Source organism: Miscanthus floridulus, chromosome 7 (assembly GCF_019320115.1).
Source record: "Miscanthus floridulus cultivar M001 chromosome 7, ASM1932011v1, whole genome shotgun sequence".
Classification (NCBI taxonomy): Eukaryota; Viridiplantae; Streptophyta; class Magnoliopsida; order Poales; family Poaceae; genus Miscanthus; species Miscanthus floridulus.
Genome location: NC_089586.1, coordinates 53,680,825 through 53,701,659, shown reverse-complemented (window position 1 = coordinate 53,701,659; position 20,835 = coordinate 53,680,825). Strand labels below are relative to the sequence as shown.

Sequence of the window (20,835 nt, the reverse complement as noted above, 5' to 3'; positions counted from 1 at the left end):
AATTGGTGTACCAATGAACTTAGCCTTCATACCATTGGCACCCTTAACAAGCATGTAACAAGAATCAAATTTAATTGAGGATACAATAGGTAGCTTGTTCTTGTTAATCTTGCAATATTGCTCTACATGCCTAACTTGCTTGCATCTATTGCAAAACTGACCATTGCCCTTCACAAAGTTAACTTTGGGAGTAACAAAGGCCACCTTGCCTTTCTTGGGGGTATCCTCTTTGTTGAGAGAAAACCTTTGGCTACCCAAGCACTTTAGTAAGCAGGCATCTCCACCATAGGCATTGCCTAAGACACGAGTGAGCTCATTCACCTCCTTCTTGAGGGTCTCATTTTCCACCATTAATAAGGCATCACAAGTGAGACCATCACTCAAAGGTGAAGTAGAAGTAGTAGTGCTACAAGAAGTGTTAGTGGGAGCAACTATAATGGGCTTATAAAAAGATTCATCAATAAGATCACATATTAGTCCCACATCACATGATACAATCACTTGCTCCTTCTTGACTTCCTCTTTGACTTGCTTGATGAAAGAGGAGTGAGCTTTCTCAAGCTTAGAGTGAGCTTTGCCAAGCTTCTCATGGGCTTCCATTAGCCTCTCATGAGTGGCATTGAGCCCATCAAGGGATTTCTCAAGAAATTTGACTTTCTTGTTCAATTCCTTGCACTCCTTTCTCTTTATCTCAAAGCAAGTATGCACTTGCTCACACATGTCCATGAGCTCCTCCTTGGAGTACTCCTCATCATCATCATCACTCCTACAAGCACCACTTTCACATTCATCATCATTACTCACATCATATTTTACCTTGGTAGGTTTTGCCATGAGGCATGTCAAAGGAGTGTCGAAGATGGAGGGCTTGTTGTTGATGGCAATGCTTGCTAGTGCTTTCTTGATAGATTTCTTGCCATCATCACTAGAGTCATTACTATTCAAAGAGCCATCACTATCCCAAGTGATCACATAGCCTCCACCCTTCTTCTTCTTTTGGAAGGTCATTCTCTTCTCCTTCTTCTCCTTCTTTTCTTTCTTATCCTTTTGTGCTTCTTCTTCTCATCCTCATTATTGTCACTATTGTAGGGACAATTTGCTACAACATGATCGGGACTCTTGCAATTGTAGCATCTTCTCACATATTCTTTGCTTTTGGTGTGATCTCTTCTCTTTCTTGCACCATAGCCCTTCTTCTTCATGAATTTTCTCATCTTGCGTACAAAGAGGGTCATAGCTTCATCATCAATATCATTAAGATCATCATCATCACTTGATTCTTTCTTGGACTTGCCCTTGTTCTTGGATGATGATGAGCTAGCCTTGAATGCTATACTCTTCTTCTTCTTCTTGTCTTCTTCTTCCTTCTTGTCATCCTTGTCATCCCCCTCCCTTTCCACATGGTATGTCTCTTGGGTCATAACATCACCTAGTACTTGGTTAGGGGTAATCTCCTTCAATCCTCCTCTTATGATAAGCAATCTCAATATCTCAAATCTTGGAGGTAAGCACATCAAGAACCGATGAGAGACATCATCATCCTTGATCTTCTCTCCCAAGGCCTTCAAGTCATTTACAATCACTTGCAACCGATGGAACATTTCTAGAATGCTCTTATCTTCCTTTATCTTGAAGCTTGTCAACTTATCCTTGAGAATGTATAGCCTTCACCACCGGTGTGCCCTCATATGTTTCCTCCAATCTCCTCCACACCTCATTTGCTCTTTCACAATCCTTGATTTGCTCAAACACCTTAGAATCAATGGCATTGTATATGGTGTTGAGAGCCATTGTATTGCATTGCTTGTTGGTCTTGTCTTGGTTGGTGGGGTCATCGGGATCAATGATAGCATAGTCATTCTCGGTCACCTCCCATACTTGATCATTGATTGAACCAAGATACATCCTCATCTTTCTCTTCCAATAATCATAGCATGTGCTATCAAAGAACGGTGGTTTTCCCCCCATATGGTTGAACACAACTTGAGCCATAATTTGACACCGAGGTTGTTAAGCCTTCAATCAAACGGTGACCACGGCTCCGATACCACTTGAAAGGTCCTAATATGGCTAGAGGGGGGGTGAATAGCCTATTTAAAAATCTACAAATCAACTAGAGCAATTTGATTAGTATGACAAATAGCGAAATGCAAACTTACTCTAGCTCTACAAGGGTTGCAAGCCACCTATCCAACAATTCTAGTTGCAATGATTACTAGGCACACAACTTGCAATGTTACTCCTTACTAAGAGCTCTCAATCTTGCTACTCTAAAGAGCTCCACTAGATGAACTTAAAATAACAAAGCAAGCTCTTAATTCTAATTACACTAAAGAGCTTGCCACAACTAGTTTGCAAGAATATAAATGAGTGAGTAGGGTGATTATACCACCGTGTAGAGGAGTGAACCAATCACAAGGTGAATATTAAATCAATCACCGGGAGAATACCGAATGGCAAGAGACAACCAATTTTCTCCCGAGGTTCACGTGCTTGCCAACACGCTACATCCCCGTTGTGTCGACCAACACTTAGTGGTTCGGCGGCTAAGAGGTGTTGCACAAACCTCGTCCACACAATTTGGACACCACAAGAACCTACCCACAAGTGAGGTAACTCAATGACACGAGCAATCCACGAACAATCTCCGACTCGTGCCAATCCTCCTCCGCTGCACCAAGCCGTATAGGTGGTGGCAACCACCAAGAGCAACAAGTGAATCCCGCAGCAAAACATGAACACCAAGCGCCTCTAGATGCAAGCACTCAAGCAATGCACTTGGATTCTCTCCCAATCTCACAATGATGATGAAACAATGATAGAGATGAGTGGGGAGGGCTTTGGCTAAGCTCATAAGGTTGCTATGTCAATGCAAATGGCCAAGAGAGTGAGCTTGAGTCAGCCATGGGGCTTAAATAGAAGCCCTCATGAAATAGAGCCGTTGTACCCCTTCACTAGGCACAACACGGGGTGACCGGATGCTCCGGTCAGATCGACCGGATGCAGGACCCCAGCGTCCGGTCGCCCGATGCTTGCCACGTGTCACCGGCTTCAAACGTCAATTGCCCGATCTTAACGGTCAAGTGATGACCAGATGTGTCAGTTAGAAAGTGACCGGACGCAGGACCCCAGCGTCCAGTCGTTTCCAGTAAGGTTTCAAATGTGAAATTTTACGACCGGACGCGTCCGGTCATGCTCGACCAGACTCACCCGGTGTCCGGTCACTCAACGTTTCCTCTGTGCGCCTCACGTCAGCGTACGTCAGCACTGACCGGGCTCAGACTATGAGCGTCCGGTCAGTTTACACGCCAACGTCCGGTCACAAGACCGAGACCGTGTGCTTACTGCTGTCACTGACCGGACTCTGAACCCAGCGTCCGGTCACTGCACCACCAGCGTCCGGTCACTCTGTGAACCCCTGTCTTTTCTGTATAGGGCGCCGGTGAAGTTTCTAACCCTTACTCAAATATGCCAACCACCAAGTGTATCACCTTATGCACATGTGTTAGCATATTTTCACAACCATTTTCAAGAGTGTTAGCACTCCACTAGATCCTAAATGCATATACAATGAGTTAGAGCATCTAGTGGTACTTTGATAACTATATTTCAATATGAGTTTCACCCCTCTTAATAGTATAGCTATCTAACCTAAATGTGATCACACTCGTTAAGTGTCTTGATTACCGAAACAAAATGGCTCCTACTATTTATACTTTTGCCTTGAGCCTTTTGTTTTTCTCTTTCTTCTTTTCAAGTTCAAGCATTTGATCATCACCATGCCATCACCATCATCATGATCTTCGCCATTGCTTCATCACTTGGAGTAGTGCTACCTATCTCATAATCACTTTGATAAACTAGGTTAGCACTTAGGGTTTCATCAATTAACCAAAACCAAACTTGAGCTTTCAGTCACTTTAAACAAAATTCTATATAAACTTTTGGGGAATGCTCCGGACTCAGAGTTAATTAATCCAAAATTGAGACCTTCCCTATAAATTGTACAAGATGGCTCCATCATCATTGGTAACACCCCAAAGAATACCTTTGGTTCATTTTAAACTTAGGACACTTTGCACGGGCATTGAGATTAAGATGACTTTGGCTATGTTGGAAGCAAAAAAGGCAGAACATGGAATAAATTGGACATTCCTTTGTGACAGGAGTGATTTGAATAAATTCAACAGTGGTCACGATCGGCAATGGGCAAACAACTTCCTTTTGGGCGTCAAGCGGGTTCAGTGGAAAAACAACAAAAGACATTGCACTGTCACTACGCAACAAGTCGAAAGAAAGAAAGAAATCAAGTTGACAAGGACTTAAAAGACAAGTGGATTATGTATGACAGGTGGGACCCATATGCTAGCAAAAAAGCTTTTAAAACAAAATATAGTGGACAGTTTCAAAGTTATTTAGATTTATTAAAGATGTACTTCCTCCATCCAAAATAAATGTCCATCTCATTTATCGAAGAGTCAGGTTTTTTAAAGTTTGACCAAATATATGTGCAAAATTATTAATATTCGTAACATGTAATAAACATCATTATATAGATCATAAAATGTATTTTCATCAACAACTTATTTGAAGATACAATTATTATTTTCTATATAATAAGATAAATTTCAAAGAGCTTGACTCCTTGAGAAAAGTAATGCGCGTTTATATTGGGACGGATGAAGTAATGTTTTGAAATCTCAAAGCACGTGCATCCACAGAACGACTGACGTGTCAGCTCCTTTTTTTTCTGTTGGCGGCAGGGCAAACCCAATTCCATTTTGACGAGGTTCACCCATTTTTAATCCAGCGAACGATCTAACCGCTGCGACTTATACCAACTGATCACGTGGTGGGGTCTATCTTGCATCTAGATTCACTCCCTTCTCGGTGCCTAGTCCCCTTCCCACGACTTTTCTTTCCCATTTATTTTCTAGCACTTCTGGTTGCGGCTGCTGTAGATTAGCACACTAGTACTATCATCCGTGAACGCTTTTTTTATTAATTAATTAATAATGTATTACATTGCTATTTTTAAATTCCCTCTTTTTTCTCTTTTTTGTCTTTTATAGTAGTCTATCGATTTTCCTTTTATGTATGGTATCAACATATCTGCTAATATGTTATGATATTAATTTGTACATCTAAGTTGTATAGAATAACTTATGTACACAAATTATGTTTGATAACTTTTTTTTTTTGTACATAAGTTGTGTTTCGTAACTTTTGTGTTTCTGAGTTTTGATATATGTTATAAGTTAATTCGTTATTTGTATTTAATAACTTTTGTGTTTCTAAGTTTTGGTACAAATTATAAGATAATTCGTTCATTTATGTTTAATAACTTTTGTACATAAGTTTAATTTCATAACTTTTGTATTTCAAGTTTTGGTATAAGCTATAAGTTATAAATTATATATTATAAGTTAATACATATAATTTGCTACTAGAATAGAATTCTTCGAAACATATGCAAGTAGAGTCTAATTTTGTTCATCTCGTCACGTAGAACACAATGAAATTAAAAATGAATACATCATTCAGAAGTTGTAGCAATTTAAAATAAATGTTTCGTTTTTCATGCTTACATCAGCAGTGACATAACACAGATTTCATTTCCGCGGTTGAGCACGCTGTACTGCAGGGGTGAGCGTGGGATGAACCGAACAAGATATATAGAAACTATTTTTTTCCTAAAAAGGAAACCTGAGGGATGTGTCAGATGGTTCGCCCGATTTTAATCGGGCGTTCGTGATTTAGTGGTCTGGCAAAGCAAATGGCGTGTCCTTTTTTTTCGGTCCCTAGCCCCTTAGACAAAATGAAGGGTACTTTGGAAATTAAAAAGGAGATTGAAAAAAACGTTTAGTTCTTTAATACTCCTTTCGTTCTAAATTATAAGTCGCTTTGACTTTTTTGACTTATACATTTTGCTATGTATATAGACATATTATTATATCTAGATGCATAGCGAAATAGATATTAAAAAGTCAAAGCGACTTATAATTTGGAACGGATGGAGTATTAGATAGATATTAGATGAGTTTGACATACTATGAGGTACTGAATCTGTTCCAAATTATAAGATGCTTTGGCTTTTCTATATTTATAACTTTTGTTACACACTTAGATATACACTATGTCTACATGTATAGTAAAAACAATATATCTATGCACTTAGATATACATTATGTCTACGTGCATAGTAAAAACAATATATCTAGAAAAGTCCAACGTCTCAGAACGGATGTAGTATCAAATTTGATTTATTTAGATGTATTGTAACGGCAGATTCAGGGGGTGTTTGGGGTGACTAAAATTTAGGAGGTGTCAAATGAGAGTGTCGCATGGAGTGTTTGATACTAATAAAAAAACAAATTACATAATCTATCAGTACTCCACGAGACGATTTTTAAGCCTAATTAATCTGTCATTAGCATATGTACAGTAGCACAACATTGTCAAATCATGGACTAATTAGGCTTAAAAAATTTGTCTCGTAAATTAGTCGTAAACTGTACAATTAGTTTTATAATTAATCTATATTTAATACTCCATGCATGTTTACGAAACCAACTAAAATTCAAGAGGACCCGCTTAGATTATTAAAATAGACGGCAATGCCGTATATATATCTTGACAAACATACAAATCGGATGGGATTGCTACTGTTCATGTGGCGAAACCTTATCTCCTCGTCCCAACGACCTTTAAAACCTTATCTCATGTCAGCTCTGCCACCGCCATGGCCTACCTCTCCACCATGCGCTTTATCCCCGTCTACCACCGCTGCCTCTTGTTTTCTGCATCCTCCTCGCCTCCCGTCGTCACTCCACGGTGCCTTGTCCGTACACTGTCATACCACGGCCGCGATCTGCTCGACGTAATGCCCAACAAAGGCAGCAGGCCCCCAGGAACGGAGGAAAGCAGAGCAGGCACAACCGGAGCACCGCGTGCCACAAACGGACCAACTGTGCGAGAAGACGCCACGGCACAGGAGGCACGTACACCGTTGTGGAGGGAAGGGAGCCGTGGCGCGCCAAGGACGTGGAAGAAAGGGGACAGGGTTGTGCTACAAGAACGTGCGGAGGGGGAGTCACAAGAGAGGAGCTGGAGGCGAGGACTGACACGGAGTTTGGGGTCAGAAGGGCCCAGGGCGGGGAAGCGCTCGACTAGAGACGGAAATGGAATGCGGGCAAAAGGATCTGGAAAGGTTGGAAATTCAAGAGATGAGGGTACAGGAACACGAAACGCGAGTAAGAAAAATGAAGAGATCAAAGGATGGTGAGCATGCAGGCAAGCTGAGAGTTGAGCTGGACATGTGCTCCAAGAGAGGAGATGTGATGGGGGCGATCGCTCTGTATGATTCCGCAGTTGAGGAGGGGATCAGGTTGGGGCAGCATCACTACAATGTGCTCCTTTACCTGTGTTCTTCAGCTTCTCTTGGTTTTGTGCAGCCAGCAAAAAGTGGTAATACCAGTAGCGGTATCGCCAGTATTGGTCCTTCACAGAAACTTGATCCTTTACCCAGTGGAAACTTGGGAGGTTCAGAGGGAGATGATGCATCTGAAGGTCATGTTCAAGATCTGGGGAAAAACAAGGCCAGTTTGCTTCCAGGTGGTTCGAAGGCACAAACAGTTAGCATACCAGTAGGAGATGATCTCAGAGAGTATGCATGTGCACGAGGATTTGAGATATTCGAGAAAATGTGCTCAGAGAAAGAGAGGGTTCAAATGAGTGAGGCTGCTCTGACTGCAAAGGCACGTATGGCTTTGTCCATGGGTGACAGTGACATGGCCTTTGAGATTGTGAAACAGATGGAAGACCTGGGTTTAAAGCCAAAGTTGCGCTCATATGGTCCTGCTTTAACAGCATTTTGCAACAGTGGTAATGTTGAAAAAGCATTTGAAGTAGAAGCCCATATGTTGGAATCTGGAATCACACCAGGAGAAGCTGAGTTGGAGACACTTCTCAGGGCTAGTGTGGTTGGTCGACGCGGAGACAAGGTATATTATTTGCTGCATAAGTTTAGGACTACTGTCAGACAGGTATCCCCTTCTACAGCTGAATTGTTTGAGGCTTGGTTTCGGAGCCCAACAGCATCTAAAGTTGGGAAGAGAAAGTGGGATGCAGGTGCTATAGCGAAGGCTATTGAGAATAATGGAGGGGGTTGGCATGGGTTTGGTTGGTTGGGGAGGGGGAAATGGACAGTGACACGCTCAAACATCAACAAGAATGGTGTCTGCCTTGCTTGTGGAGAAAAGCTGGCTATTATAGATCTTGACCCAAAAGAAACAGAAGAGTTTGCCAGATTTGTGGCAAAAATAGCTATCAAGAGAGAGAGGAACTCGAACTTTGAGAACTTTCAGGTTATCTACCTCGATCTTTTATATTTTGGTTTACCAGGTTGCACATGAGTCAAAAGAGTTTTGCATATACAACAGATTATATTATGTTAAATATTTCCAAAACCACTGATTGGGGATGACTGCAGATGAATGCCTTAGATGAAAAATAAAACGAATGTATTGGTTTTGAATAAATGATATATGCTCAGAACATTATCCAGTAAATAATAAAATGAAAAAATGACACCAGTGTGTTAAATTTGTCTATAATCTATAATGTCTCAATTCTACATTGTATCAAATCTATCAGCAAGCTTCCCGCTACTATCATGGAGAAATAATTATTTTCTTACCTTCATATCTGAAGTAATTTTACCTATCATTGACAAGTATGATTTCGTTAGGACTTCAATTGTGAACCTCATGCGTCAGAAATACGTATTTGGCTTGTTCTTCCTAGCTCATAGCTTCTGTATGCAAGGTTATATTTGTGCTTATAATGTGTGAAGTTGAGGTCCACATTGTTGATATTTAGTTCTTGGAGCACCTTTATCCTTCGACTCTCATTAATCATCTATTTAACTTTTGGACCCTCTTTTCCATGTTCAGAAATGGCTTGAAAAACATGGGCCTTTTGAGGCAGTCGTGGATGCTGCCAATGTTGGCCTGTTTAGCCACAGACATCTTTCTTTGAGTAAGGCATGTACATCGTGCTACATCTTTCTTCTATATTCCTAAATTTTCTTCTTTCTTCTAATTGTGAAAAAATTTTGCATGCTTATTTTTCACTTATCCTTGTTTAACTGGACAGGTTAATGCTGTTGCTGATGCAATAAGGCAAAGGTCAAGAAAACGACCTTTGATAGTTTTACATAACAAGCATCTCACTGGAGAACGCATGAAAAAACCTGGCCATCATAAGTTGGTAGAAAAGTGGAAGCAAGCAAATTCAATATATGCAACCCCTACTGGCTCAAATGATGATTGGTACGATTTTGGATGACTCTTTGCAGCAACTATCCCTCTGCATATTGAATTAATCATTTGATGAAATTGTGTTAAAGTCACCAATTTGTTCCGTTGGTTCAAGTAGATCACCTAAGAACTCTTAAACTGCTACCATGTTTATACCTATACAAGTAATGCCCACTATCCCAGTTAATATCTTTTAGTCTTTAATCCAGCTTTGTCTCATCATTGATTATCCTCAGATTCCGGTCCAGCCTGGTAATAACATAAGATGAAGACTTTTATGTGTTCGGTGACCAAAACTGTACAGTTTAGGGTTACTAGTTCAAACCTCTTGGTACCATCAAACAAGTTTGGTGGCCCAGTGGAATTTACTTAATTAATTCCACTATTTCCCTCAAAAGTATCAGTTTATGTTTTTCAGAAAAAGTAGGTGTATATAAGAGAAAAAACTTATCTGTTATCAACTTGATAGATCACTTATATTCATTATCTGTGCGATTGTGCCTGCAGAGTGGTTTTTGCTACTTGCTGCCATCCTCACCTTTGCTTGCCCCTATTATTGCTGTCCATAAATTATTCCTGATTGTATTTCGGCCATGTAGTTCAGGTACTGGCTGTACGCTGCTATCAGATGCAAATGCTTGATCATTACCAATGATGAAATGAGAGACCACACATTTCAGATTTTGGAAAGGAATTTCTTCCCCAAGTGGAAGGAAAGGCATCAGGTGGGATCATGTATTTTACAAAAGAGAAGTTTCTCATTTATGGAAGTTGAAGCTAATTGTACTATTGCTATATTCTACCACAACGTTGTCTTACACCACTGTTGGACCTGATCTTGTGCAGATAAAAAGCTAATATTTTTGGCAAATAAATCATTTTCATCTGAAAATTTAAACATGTTGAAGACAAAGAATTTTTCACATGTCATGGATTCATACACCACTAAGAAACTATAAAGCCATCAAATCATATCTTAGTTCTATATATGTTTTACCGAATATTTAGACACAGTAGGTACAATTAGCATGAGATTTTGAAGACAAAACTAGACAGAGCAGTAGCACACTTACCTAATATTTTGTACGCACTATGTTATTCATGAATCATGGCTTGACTAACATAAACATGTATCATGAAATGACTTTCCCTTTGCTCGATAAGCCTATATCTCATTGCATTTCACCGCAGATTTTCTTCACAGGATCGTTTTCACTAACAGGTACACTTCAGTATTGAAGACAGCTGCGTCACATTTCAAATGCCACCTCCATACTCAGTTGTAATTCAGGTATGAGTTTAAGATGAAATAGTGTATCAGTTGTGTAAGAGATCCATTCCAATATTCTTTTGACACAGTTGACTGAAAACTAAGAAAAATTTCTAGGTGCTTAATTATTAGTATTTGAATATATTCCATGGATTAAGTGAGTTATAAGCTTATAGCTAAATAGATTATATGAACTCGGATACTGAGACACTTAAAATGAACATTATGAATGATAAAAGGTCTTGTTAAACGGGGCTTTGAGATATCAAAGTTTCCATTGAGGTCCATAAGTCTTGTGTCATTTATGTGGAGAGGTATTTATGATTGTTCCATCAATTCTCTGAGAAATTCAGGAATCTGATAAAGGTCACTGGCATATCCCTGTCTCGGAGGAAGGCTTGCTAGAGAAGGACCGAACCTGGCTATGCGTTACACGGCAGAATTCACAGGCACAGTGACTAATGAAGCTGGAGTTGTTCAGAACTTCGTGACATCCTTGCAAGGCCAAACATTAACGTTTTTTTTTCCTGAACACTCAGGTCAGTATCTCATCCGCTATCTCTTCATCAGTCTGAGAAACTTCCTCTATTATAAGTACTCATTATGATTTCTAGATGGCCACTTGTTACTAAATTGCATATGTTGTAGATCTATCGTATTCAGTTTTGAGTTGGTTCTACATTTTTTAGTAAACCGATATAGCTGATAACATGATTCCCTGCTACTCGAAACAGGATCTCTGCTATTTTCGTTATTTTCCGCTCATCCCAGGATCAGGAAATAACCACAAAGCTATTGAGATATTGTGACATAGTCACTTTGGTTCCATTGGTGAAATTTTTACGTCCTTATGACATGCATGGAAAAAAGAACAGGCTTTCAGAACATCTAGTTACTATACATGATTGTATCTCATTATGTTATTATATGCTCTGACTGAAAGGAAAATGCATCATTCAGTAATCATTTTGGAATCTTATATTAAAAAGTTGCAAAACAGAATGCGTCCATACTGTCGCCCGCAAAGGTTTTCTACTAGTTGTTGTCTTTCTGTGATGGGAAAATCGGTTTCTTAACTGTAAACATTTTACTCTCTTATTTATTTTCTCTCGGCACACATGTCAAATGACAAAAACGATAATGCGGTCTTTGGGAGAAAACAACAAAGCAATGGTCAGCGATGAGGCCTGAAGAGTCAAATCTGAGTGAGCTTTGTATTATTGGTTGTAAATGGACCGTTTTGCCTCTAGTCAGGTTAGAATATTCCAAGGGTCTAGCTGGTGGGCAGGGGTAAAAAGGTCCATACAAATGAATAGTGCTGCTATAAATAATGTGTTTCTGTATACTATGATATGACATTCATTGATCATGAGTTGTCCCATCGGTTGCCCTTGTGTCTTCGTTAAAATCCATTTGCTGTAGCCAAAGTCAAGGGCTTGGACAATAAGCTCGTTAGTCTCTTCGATAATAACATCATTCTTTGGTCAGAAATAATTGCATCATATAGTGACACCCTTGTCTCAAGTGCATGTAGTTGTCTATCGTGTTTCTTTGAACACAATTTCGGTTGTTTGCTTTCATTGACTTGGAATACTTGAAAATATCCAAGTCAATTATCAATCATTGATAAAAAAAGCAGTGGATGCAAAAAAATCTTCAGATCAGACCTCTGGTTCAACACATGTGCTCATCAATGGCAAATACTTTTCTGGTGAGCTCATGTATTTTTTATTCAAGGACAAAAAGATTGCACAATATGATTGTATGTTCATAAACTTACACAGACCATTTCACATAAATACAGATCCGTTGGGTGACGAGGTTCTAAAGGTGATGAGAGGCCAAAGTCCAAGATACAGTGAGATGACAAGTTAATCCTCTTGCACTTACTCTGATAAAATGAATTTCAATCTATGTAGAAACTTCTTCATTGAAGCCAGATTTTTATAAATTCACCTCATTCCAAAATAGAGACCAAATAAATCTCTGAAGAAGATGGTTTGAAAAAAAAAGAAAGTGAAGGTGCACGCAGTTGTTATTTCACATGAGATAAAGGACTTCTATGATAAATTTCTTGTCTTCTCCCTGTAGCAGGAAACTAGTACAAAGTGTGCTTTGACTGGACCTTGCCTGATTACTAGGCCACTGGCTTGCTTTTTTTTTTGGACGCAAACGCAACCACTGGCTTGCTTATCCCTCCGGCCTGGGGTGGCGATGCCGAAGCCCGCCCTCGTTGCTGCGTTGGTGCTGCTCGTTGCTACTATCGCTCAGCCCCAGCAGTTAAGTACGATCCTCTGTCTCTCACCTTCCCTTTTTTCAGAGACGTAACTCTAGCAGTATACAGTTTGCTAGAACCTGGAATCCTGGATTGATATATGTGTACAAATACTCTTCTAGTTCATTTTGTGCTCTGTAGTCAACTGAATTTTGTCTATGTTTTTATCTTTGATGTCTTCGAAGGTATGTGGCCATGTTTGGAAATTTATTGCACATTTGGTTATTTATGGTAAACAGGAGGGAGGTGGGGTGGAGGGGGGGGGGGGGGGGGGGGGGGGGGGGTTTAGTGAACTTTAATCATGACAAAAACAGAGGAAAGTAAGAGCTATCGAATTATCGCCTAAGTCTGATATTGGCCATCAAACTCTGATATTCCCTCTGTGTTGAAATATAATGTATTGAAGCATTCAAAATTTATCCCGAATTATAAGGTATTCTAGGTGAATTAACTCCTAAAACCACCAATCATATGCGTACCTGCCATTAATGTCTACCACCAGACTCAAAATATGGTAAGCACAAGATCTCTCTACAGTTAAGAGAGGGTTACATGCATTATTTTTTTTGCCCGATAAGCTGTCCTAAATTGCAAGGATACCTTATATTATAGGATGGAGGGAGTAATAGATATCTTTGGCCATTGAAATATCAAAACCAGACAACTTTAACTGTAGACGCGTTTCAAATTGGTTTTGCATATATAGGTATTTTTTCCTAAAAAAATATGATTAAATCTCTAAATATTCATAACTAATTCATTTTAAATGAATGAATAAATACGAAATTAGTAGCAAAAGTTTTCTAAAAATACAATCTATCTATTGGTGCTCTATTTAGAGTTTTTTTTTAGATCTTACTTATTCTTGTTGCTAGTTTTTATTCCTTGTAGTCGTGATCATTATTTATTAGGGATTTACTTTATGTTGATTGCTTGATGTTGGAGCATCTGCTTTATTTGAAACCTATTATGTAGTCAATTGATCAAAATAATGTAAAGCACTAGCTATGCAGTGCCTACATAGGAACCATATGTGGTGGAGCATGGCACATGAGAGGTTGGCATCACCTTTGAGACCTTCCATATACTCATAATCCATTGGATTATTTTGGGGTCTAATATAGCGCAAAATGATAAGTTAAATAAATAAAGGTCACTATTACAATTAGTAAAACACTAGCCACATGAACAAGTAAGATCAAAGAACTCTAAATAGGTGTCAATATATAGATTATATTTCTTAAACAATTGGTATCGGTTTCATATTTTTTGATTTATAATGAATTAGCTATTAACTTTTAAAGAGTTAATCATATTATTTAAAAAACATATATAGGCTAAACCACTTTCGAAACCAATCTTATGCCAAAGTTGTTTGGTCTTGATAGCTTGATGACCAAAATATCCAATTTTAAAATTTGATTGACAAAATTGTATGGCCAAAAATAGTCATCTTCTTTATTTTGTTATTTTCTATAATTTATTTGTATTACTATTTTGGTATGTAATAGGGGGCCTTTGCATTTCCCCACCTCATACTTACACGGGCGTGGGACCCTATCTGACTCGTGAGCTATGTTTGTTTTATCCATGCCATAATTTTGTGACAATAAAACTTTATCATTTTGTCTAATCGTAGTCTTATGATGAAATTGTTTTGTCACAACACTTTGATGTAGTGTCTAAGATGTTTCATGTTTAGCCTCAGTGATTTCATTTGTCACTAAAAATATAGTGTTGTGACCCTAACTTAATTCCTTTTCAGAGAAATGTCATAAATTAATGTCATCTTACTTGGTTGTTAAAGAAGACACCCGTCATAGTCTTGGCCTCTTGGGTTTGGGTAAGATGACATAGGTGTCTTCTTTAACAAGTAATGTCATAAATTAATATCATCTTACTTGATTCGATTCACTATCAAATCCGTGGTTGTGACTTATGTTTTTGCTGTTTTTGGTTAGGAGAAATAGTTAATACTCAATCCATCCATAAATATAAGGTATTTTAGAAAATTTAAAATAAGTTACAAGGTAAAGCAAATACGCATGTAACTCTCCATGAATCGTGGGAAGATATTGTGCTTACTATATTTTGAACATGGTTTGCTGACAATAGACATTAATGATAGATAGGTCAATCTCAGTGAGAGTTTCATATGCATTTAATAGACTGCTACATAAGCATTTTTGATAGTGTAACAACGTTTTTAAGAAGAGTGAGACGTGCTCTTGGCTTGGTTTCCAACTCTAGATGAGCCATATAATTAAATGTCTATGAAATAAAAAAAACTATGAATTGAGAATGATTGTTTGATCCATGTTTTATTGCATTCTACATTATTCTTAGAAACAACGCTACGAAACACTCCACTAAGAATGACCTTATAATTTATGATAAATTTTGAACGATTCAGTACCTTATATTTCAGGATAATAACTGTGTCTCACAATTTTATAATTAAATATCTTGTTCCAGATGACTCGCTGACCATAGGACAGTCTTTAGTAAATGGGCAAACACTAGTTTCAGCGCAAGGTAGTTTTGTGCTAGGCTTCTTCTCGAACGGGGACAGCTCGTATCTAGGGATATGGTATAATTACTTGAAACCTCAAACTATTGTCTGGGTGGCTAACCGTGACACGCCAATCAAGGGAGGCAATGGGAGTGTTTTCGTCAGCACGAGCTCTCTTGACCTTCTGGATAGAAGAGGAAACAAAGTGTGGTCGAGTGGTACACTCAACACCAACAGCCCACAAGCATTCCTTCTGGATTCTGGCAACCTTATCATCAACGACTCAGCGTCTGAGAACCCAAATCCACTATGGCAAGGTTTTGATCAGCCCTGCGACACACTGTTGTCCGGTATGAGGATTGGGTATGACATGTCCACTAGTCACAACGTGGGACTCAGATCCTGGAAGAGCAATCTGGATCCGTCACCTGGGGACTACTATATTGGGCTCGATCCAAATAGACTGCCTGAGTTGCTCTTGTTCCAGGGCACTCTTTTGATTTACAGGACTGGGCCATGGAACGGCCAGGGATTCAGCGGTCTTCCCGCCCTGAAGATGACAAATGTGTTGGTCTACAACATGACTGTTGGTGAAGGCAGTGCGTATTACTCGTTCACTGCTTTGGACCGGTCGATGCAGTGGCGCCTTGTCGCCAGCCCAGATGCTCATGCTCATCGCTGGCACAGCAACACAAGCAACGAGTGGGTCGAGTACTGGCATTTGCCTCAGGATCAATGTGACGCCTATGCGTATTGTGGTCCAAATGCCGCGTGCTACAACTCTGATTGCCACTGCCTACAAGAATTTGTCCCCAAGTCTGAGAGCGACTGGAACCAGAGGACATATGCAGGTGGCTGTGTGAGAGATGTGGTGTTGCCTTGCTCAAGGCCAATGGGTCATGGTTTCGCCCATCTGTCACATGTCAAGGTGCCTGACACGCTGAATGCCACCATGGTGGTTGGTAAGGGATGGGACGACTGCAGGAAGTTGTGCTTGGGAAACTGCTCTTGCAGCGCTTATACTGTTTTTGGAGATAGTGATTGTGTGACCTGGTCAGGCGATCTGGTAGATATTGTTCAGCTTACAGAAGGGATCAATGACTTGTACACTCGAATTTCTCATGGCGATCCATCCCATTCCCATAGAGGTATTGGATTATTTTTAGCAACATACTTAGACAACACAGAATGATTTATTTATTTATTTTTACAATATTTTTCAGTTACATGGTCTCCATATGCTATGCTGTTACACACCTGTTCGTATCAAATGAAACATGCTAAAGCATTTGCCTCATAACTAATTAGTGATTGATTTTCCTCCTATATATAAACTTTACTTCTGTAAAAATGTTTTTGTTCCTTTTTCTTTTTCACGAATCATCTTTAATTTCTGTGAAGACATCAGACATGAAGCATTTTCTCCTATAAATATGTTGTAGGTTCTCTGTGTGATTACTCAAAATCAGTTCATTTATTTTCGACTGTTTATATACACTGTTTACTAAGTATCGATCATCTGTTTGTTGTACAGATAGAAACATTGCTATCATTGTTTCTGTTTCCACCATTGGGACGGTGCTGGTGATTTCTGCATTGCTAGGTTTTTGTTATCATCGAACACGACAAAAGCATTTGCCACTATCGAATGGTAACTATTCAATTCATTGCATGTTCTTCTCTACTAATCATTAGTTGAAAGCTCAATTTTGGTTCTGAAACTATCAGCATATATAGTCCAGCTTTCATCCTCAAACACCAAATCGGACAACAATAATGGGTTGTGAATATGCATTTTACCCCTTTGAGCACATTCCAGAACAGTTCTCATCACCCAGCGACCATGTCAATTTGTGCCATGTTACTCTAATTGTGACACTGTGCACAGCTAGGGATATGTGAGAAACATGAGTGACCTAAGGTATATCAATGTTACAGTCACTTATGAAGGATGTTATATGACATATTTTTTAATAGTACCATGTCTGTTTTATTTATAATTTTTATTTAAAATGATTTTTTTGTTTACTTTTAGACAAAACATTTAATTGTGAAAATATTATCTTCCATGGTTCTTATTTAGAATCAGCTATGATATTATTTGTGAATCATGGAAGACAGGTACTCCCTCCATCCCAAATTGTAAGTCATTCCAAGAATCTTGGAGAGTCAAAGTTTTTCAAGTTTGACCAAATTTATATAACAAAATAATAATATTTATCATACCAAGTAAGTATCATTAGATTCTTCATTAGTTATATTTTCATATTATACCTATTTGATGTCATCAATCTTTGTGTTTCTCTCTATAATTTTAGTCAAACTTGAAAAAGTTTGACTCTCCAAGATTCTTGGAATGACTTACAATTTGGGATGGAGGGAGTATAAGTTATCTCCTGTTGTTATTTTTGTAACACCACAAAAAAAACCTTGTCCATGCCGGTTGTCAAATCTAGCGCTCCAAAGGTGGCATGGATAAGTTAGTGTATTGGCGCCAATGCAGAAGCTTAGCACAGATGATGGACAGATGGAGTATTATTTATGCCAGTTATATTTGAGTGCGGCCATGCCGGTATGGATAGTTACATTTTCCGTGCAAGCCTTTGTGATGAACACAGATTTTGCGTGCTAGTATATGGATATCACGGTACCCCTATTGGTGCTATTTATGGGTTGGCTGCATTACTGTACCCAGGTCCAAAAGAAATAAACACAGATTGGCACTGAAATTATCAATGATTGTTCAGAAAAAAATACTTTATTGATAGCTCGTCATGGACATAAGTGGACTGCTTTCTTACTATTTGTCATTCATCTTTTTTTTAGATAAATGTGCTCACATATTTCATTGATAAAATCTTGTGAAAGCAGAAGTGTTTGGAGCAGAACATGAGCATGCACCAGGGCCTAAGCTTGCGGCTCCCCTTGAGAAGAATTTAGACCTGGATACTATTAGAGTCTCCACCAATAATTTTTCCAAACAAAATATTATTGCTTCTAACGGATCTAGAACCATCTACAAGGTATCTAATTTCCCTTTTGATTATGAGTCTACTTCATTCATAGGATGAATATTTGACCTGCACCTTTGACGCTGTGCAGGGAATACTACTAAATTTTTCGGATTTGGCAGTGAAAAGATTAAACATGGAAATAGGACTTATGGAGCTGAATAATGAGGTGAAAATGCTGGCAAGGCTTGACCATCCAAACATCATAAGGATGTTGGGATCGTGCATAGGAAATAATGAGAAGATGATATGCTATGAATACATGCCTGTTGGTAGTCTTGATGCAGTTCTTTTCGGTATGCATTCCTTATATCATTATATGCGATTACAGATATTTGTATAAGAGAGATGCTGATCTTATTACCGGTCCTGAATCTGAGTCGTGCAGCTGAAGATGAGAAAAGTGGAGTCCCTGACTGGTCTTCGCGTTTCCACATTATGCAAGGGATTTGTGAAGGATTGTTATATCTGCATGAACATTGCAGAATCGTTCATCGTAATATAGACCCTAGTAATATTCTACTTAGCGAGGGCTTCATCCCGAAAATTTCGGGTTTTGGGCACGCAACAGTTCTCGATCTAGACCTATCTGAAGGGAAGGCTGAGAACTTCAGGGGAACATCGTGAGTTCGTTTTGTAGCTACTAAACTTTTGTGTTTCTCAACTCTTTGTTTTTCTTGTGACTTGTGATGAACAGAATCGACCACTAACAGTTTGCTTACAAATTAATGAATGTAACTCAGTGGATACTGCGCTCCTGAGTTGTTTTATGGCGAGTACTCTGTGAAGTCCGATGTGTACAGCTTTGGTGTAGTACTTTTGGAGATAGCAACAGGCAGCAAAGCTACATCATTTTGTAGAGATCTTGCTGATGACTTCCCAAGATATGTAAGTTAACCGTCATTCCTCATCCATCCAACTGTAATTGCAATAGAACTAAAAGAAGCTGCATGTAGCATAATCAGCAAAAGTGACATCGTCTAGGTTATGGATTTTGAAATAGTAATGCTAAGTTTCATTTCTACATAAGGGTGGTTATTTTCTCACTGAGAACCGATATTTGTTATGTTTGGCAAAGGTTCGACAACATTGGACCCAGGGAACGGCTGATCAGTTGAAAGATCCAAGAATTGGTGACGCTCCTAAAGGGGAGTTTGAAAGATGCATTCATATAGGTGTCCGTTGTGTTCAGGAAGATCCGTCCGTGAGGCCTACCATGTCATTCATCAGGAACACATTATCAGCAATCCGGCCTTAGTTGCGAACTTGCAATCGAAACACATTGTGATACTACTATATACTTATCTAGTATTGTCGTTAATGCTTCATTATGTAATTTTACTGAAGCTACTTGAACTGGGATGCTGTTGTAGTAGGTTATAGTTGCACTGACATCTTAACTCTTGTTTTAATCATTCTTGCTCTTTAACTGTGTTATTAAGTTATGCTTTGGATATGACACTATATTAATACCAGCTTTCTAGTGAAATTATTTTCCAGCTAAACGCTGTATGCACGGTGTGGAATGTATAGCATATCTGGAAGTCAAATCCACACGTTTTAAAGAATGTACAGTTTTTCATTATATCATTGGATCCTCTCTCTATTTCTCTTTACGCATTACTGGTTGAATGATCAATATTTAGAATGGTCATTGGGAAAGGAGGAATCAATCCATAATGGTATTTCCACCCATATTATGATGGGTTGACCGAGAACATGTTAATACACGGGAAAGTGTGGATGCATGGCCAATTGTGTGGCACGACACGAGCCTGCTTAGGCATAGGCCAGGTTGGCACAGATGGCATAACAGGCCGTGTTGTGTCGTACAATATGCTCAACCTTAGGCCCACGTACAACACTAGGCAAGGTTATGCATGCCGGTCTGATAGCTCATCCTAGCCCAGTTAGTCGTTAACTTCAGGTCTTAGCAAAGACAAAAAAAAATCAACACAAATTACATGTTTATAGATGAACTAAATGCTCACATAACAACCACAAGTACACATTCACACAACCATAGTAGGACAAGCATAAACCAAAGAAACACAATAATGAGAAGGAGGCTTCTCGCCGAAAATGGGGCCAAGATGATCTTGCCGCTAGCCACTCCTCCCCGTTGCTGCCTGCTCACACAGCCATGCCGGCACACGCACACAGGGAGGATGGGGTCATCAAGTGGCGGTGTGGTAGGAACAAATCGGCCCCTACTCAGGTTGTGAGGAGGGGCTGATGGGGCAAGACCTGGTGAGTAGCCTCAGGTTGTGAGGAGTGAGAAGGGGCTGAGGGGGCAGCCTCGGCCTGTGAGGTGTGGGAACCCGAGGGAGCGGTGGCCTAGGGGGCAGTGCGGAGTAGGGAGGGGTGAAGTGGCGGATAAAAGGAGATGGGAAGGGGACAACTAGCAGTTTTATGGTCTGTGATTTAAAAAATACGATGAGAACTAA

General features: G+C 39.3%; 1 protein-coding gene and 1 pseudogene across 1 annotated transcript; both read left to right on the top strand.

Annotated features, from left to right (window-relative positions):
• The first annotated feature begins 6,678 nt into the window (after window positions 1-6,678).
• On the top strand, window positions 6,679-12,775 carry LOC136467004 (proteinaceous RNase P 1, chloroplastic/mitochondrial-like; annotated as a pseudogene).
• LOC136467005 (receptor-like serine/threonine-protein kinase SD1-8) lies at window positions 12,725-19,803 on the top strand (the record flags this gene model as incomplete). The annotated part of the gene is made up of 8 exons (XM_066465562.1): window positions 12,725-12,869; window positions 15,341-16,525; window positions 16,912-17,028; window positions 18,249-18,400; window positions 18,480-18,684; window positions 18,777-19,011; window positions 19,132-19,276; window positions 19,467-19,803. Coding segments are annotated over 8 exons (2,364 nt in total), but the record flags the coding sequence as incomplete, so codon positions are not given.
• Window positions 19,804-20,835: the final 1,032 nt, after the last annotated feature.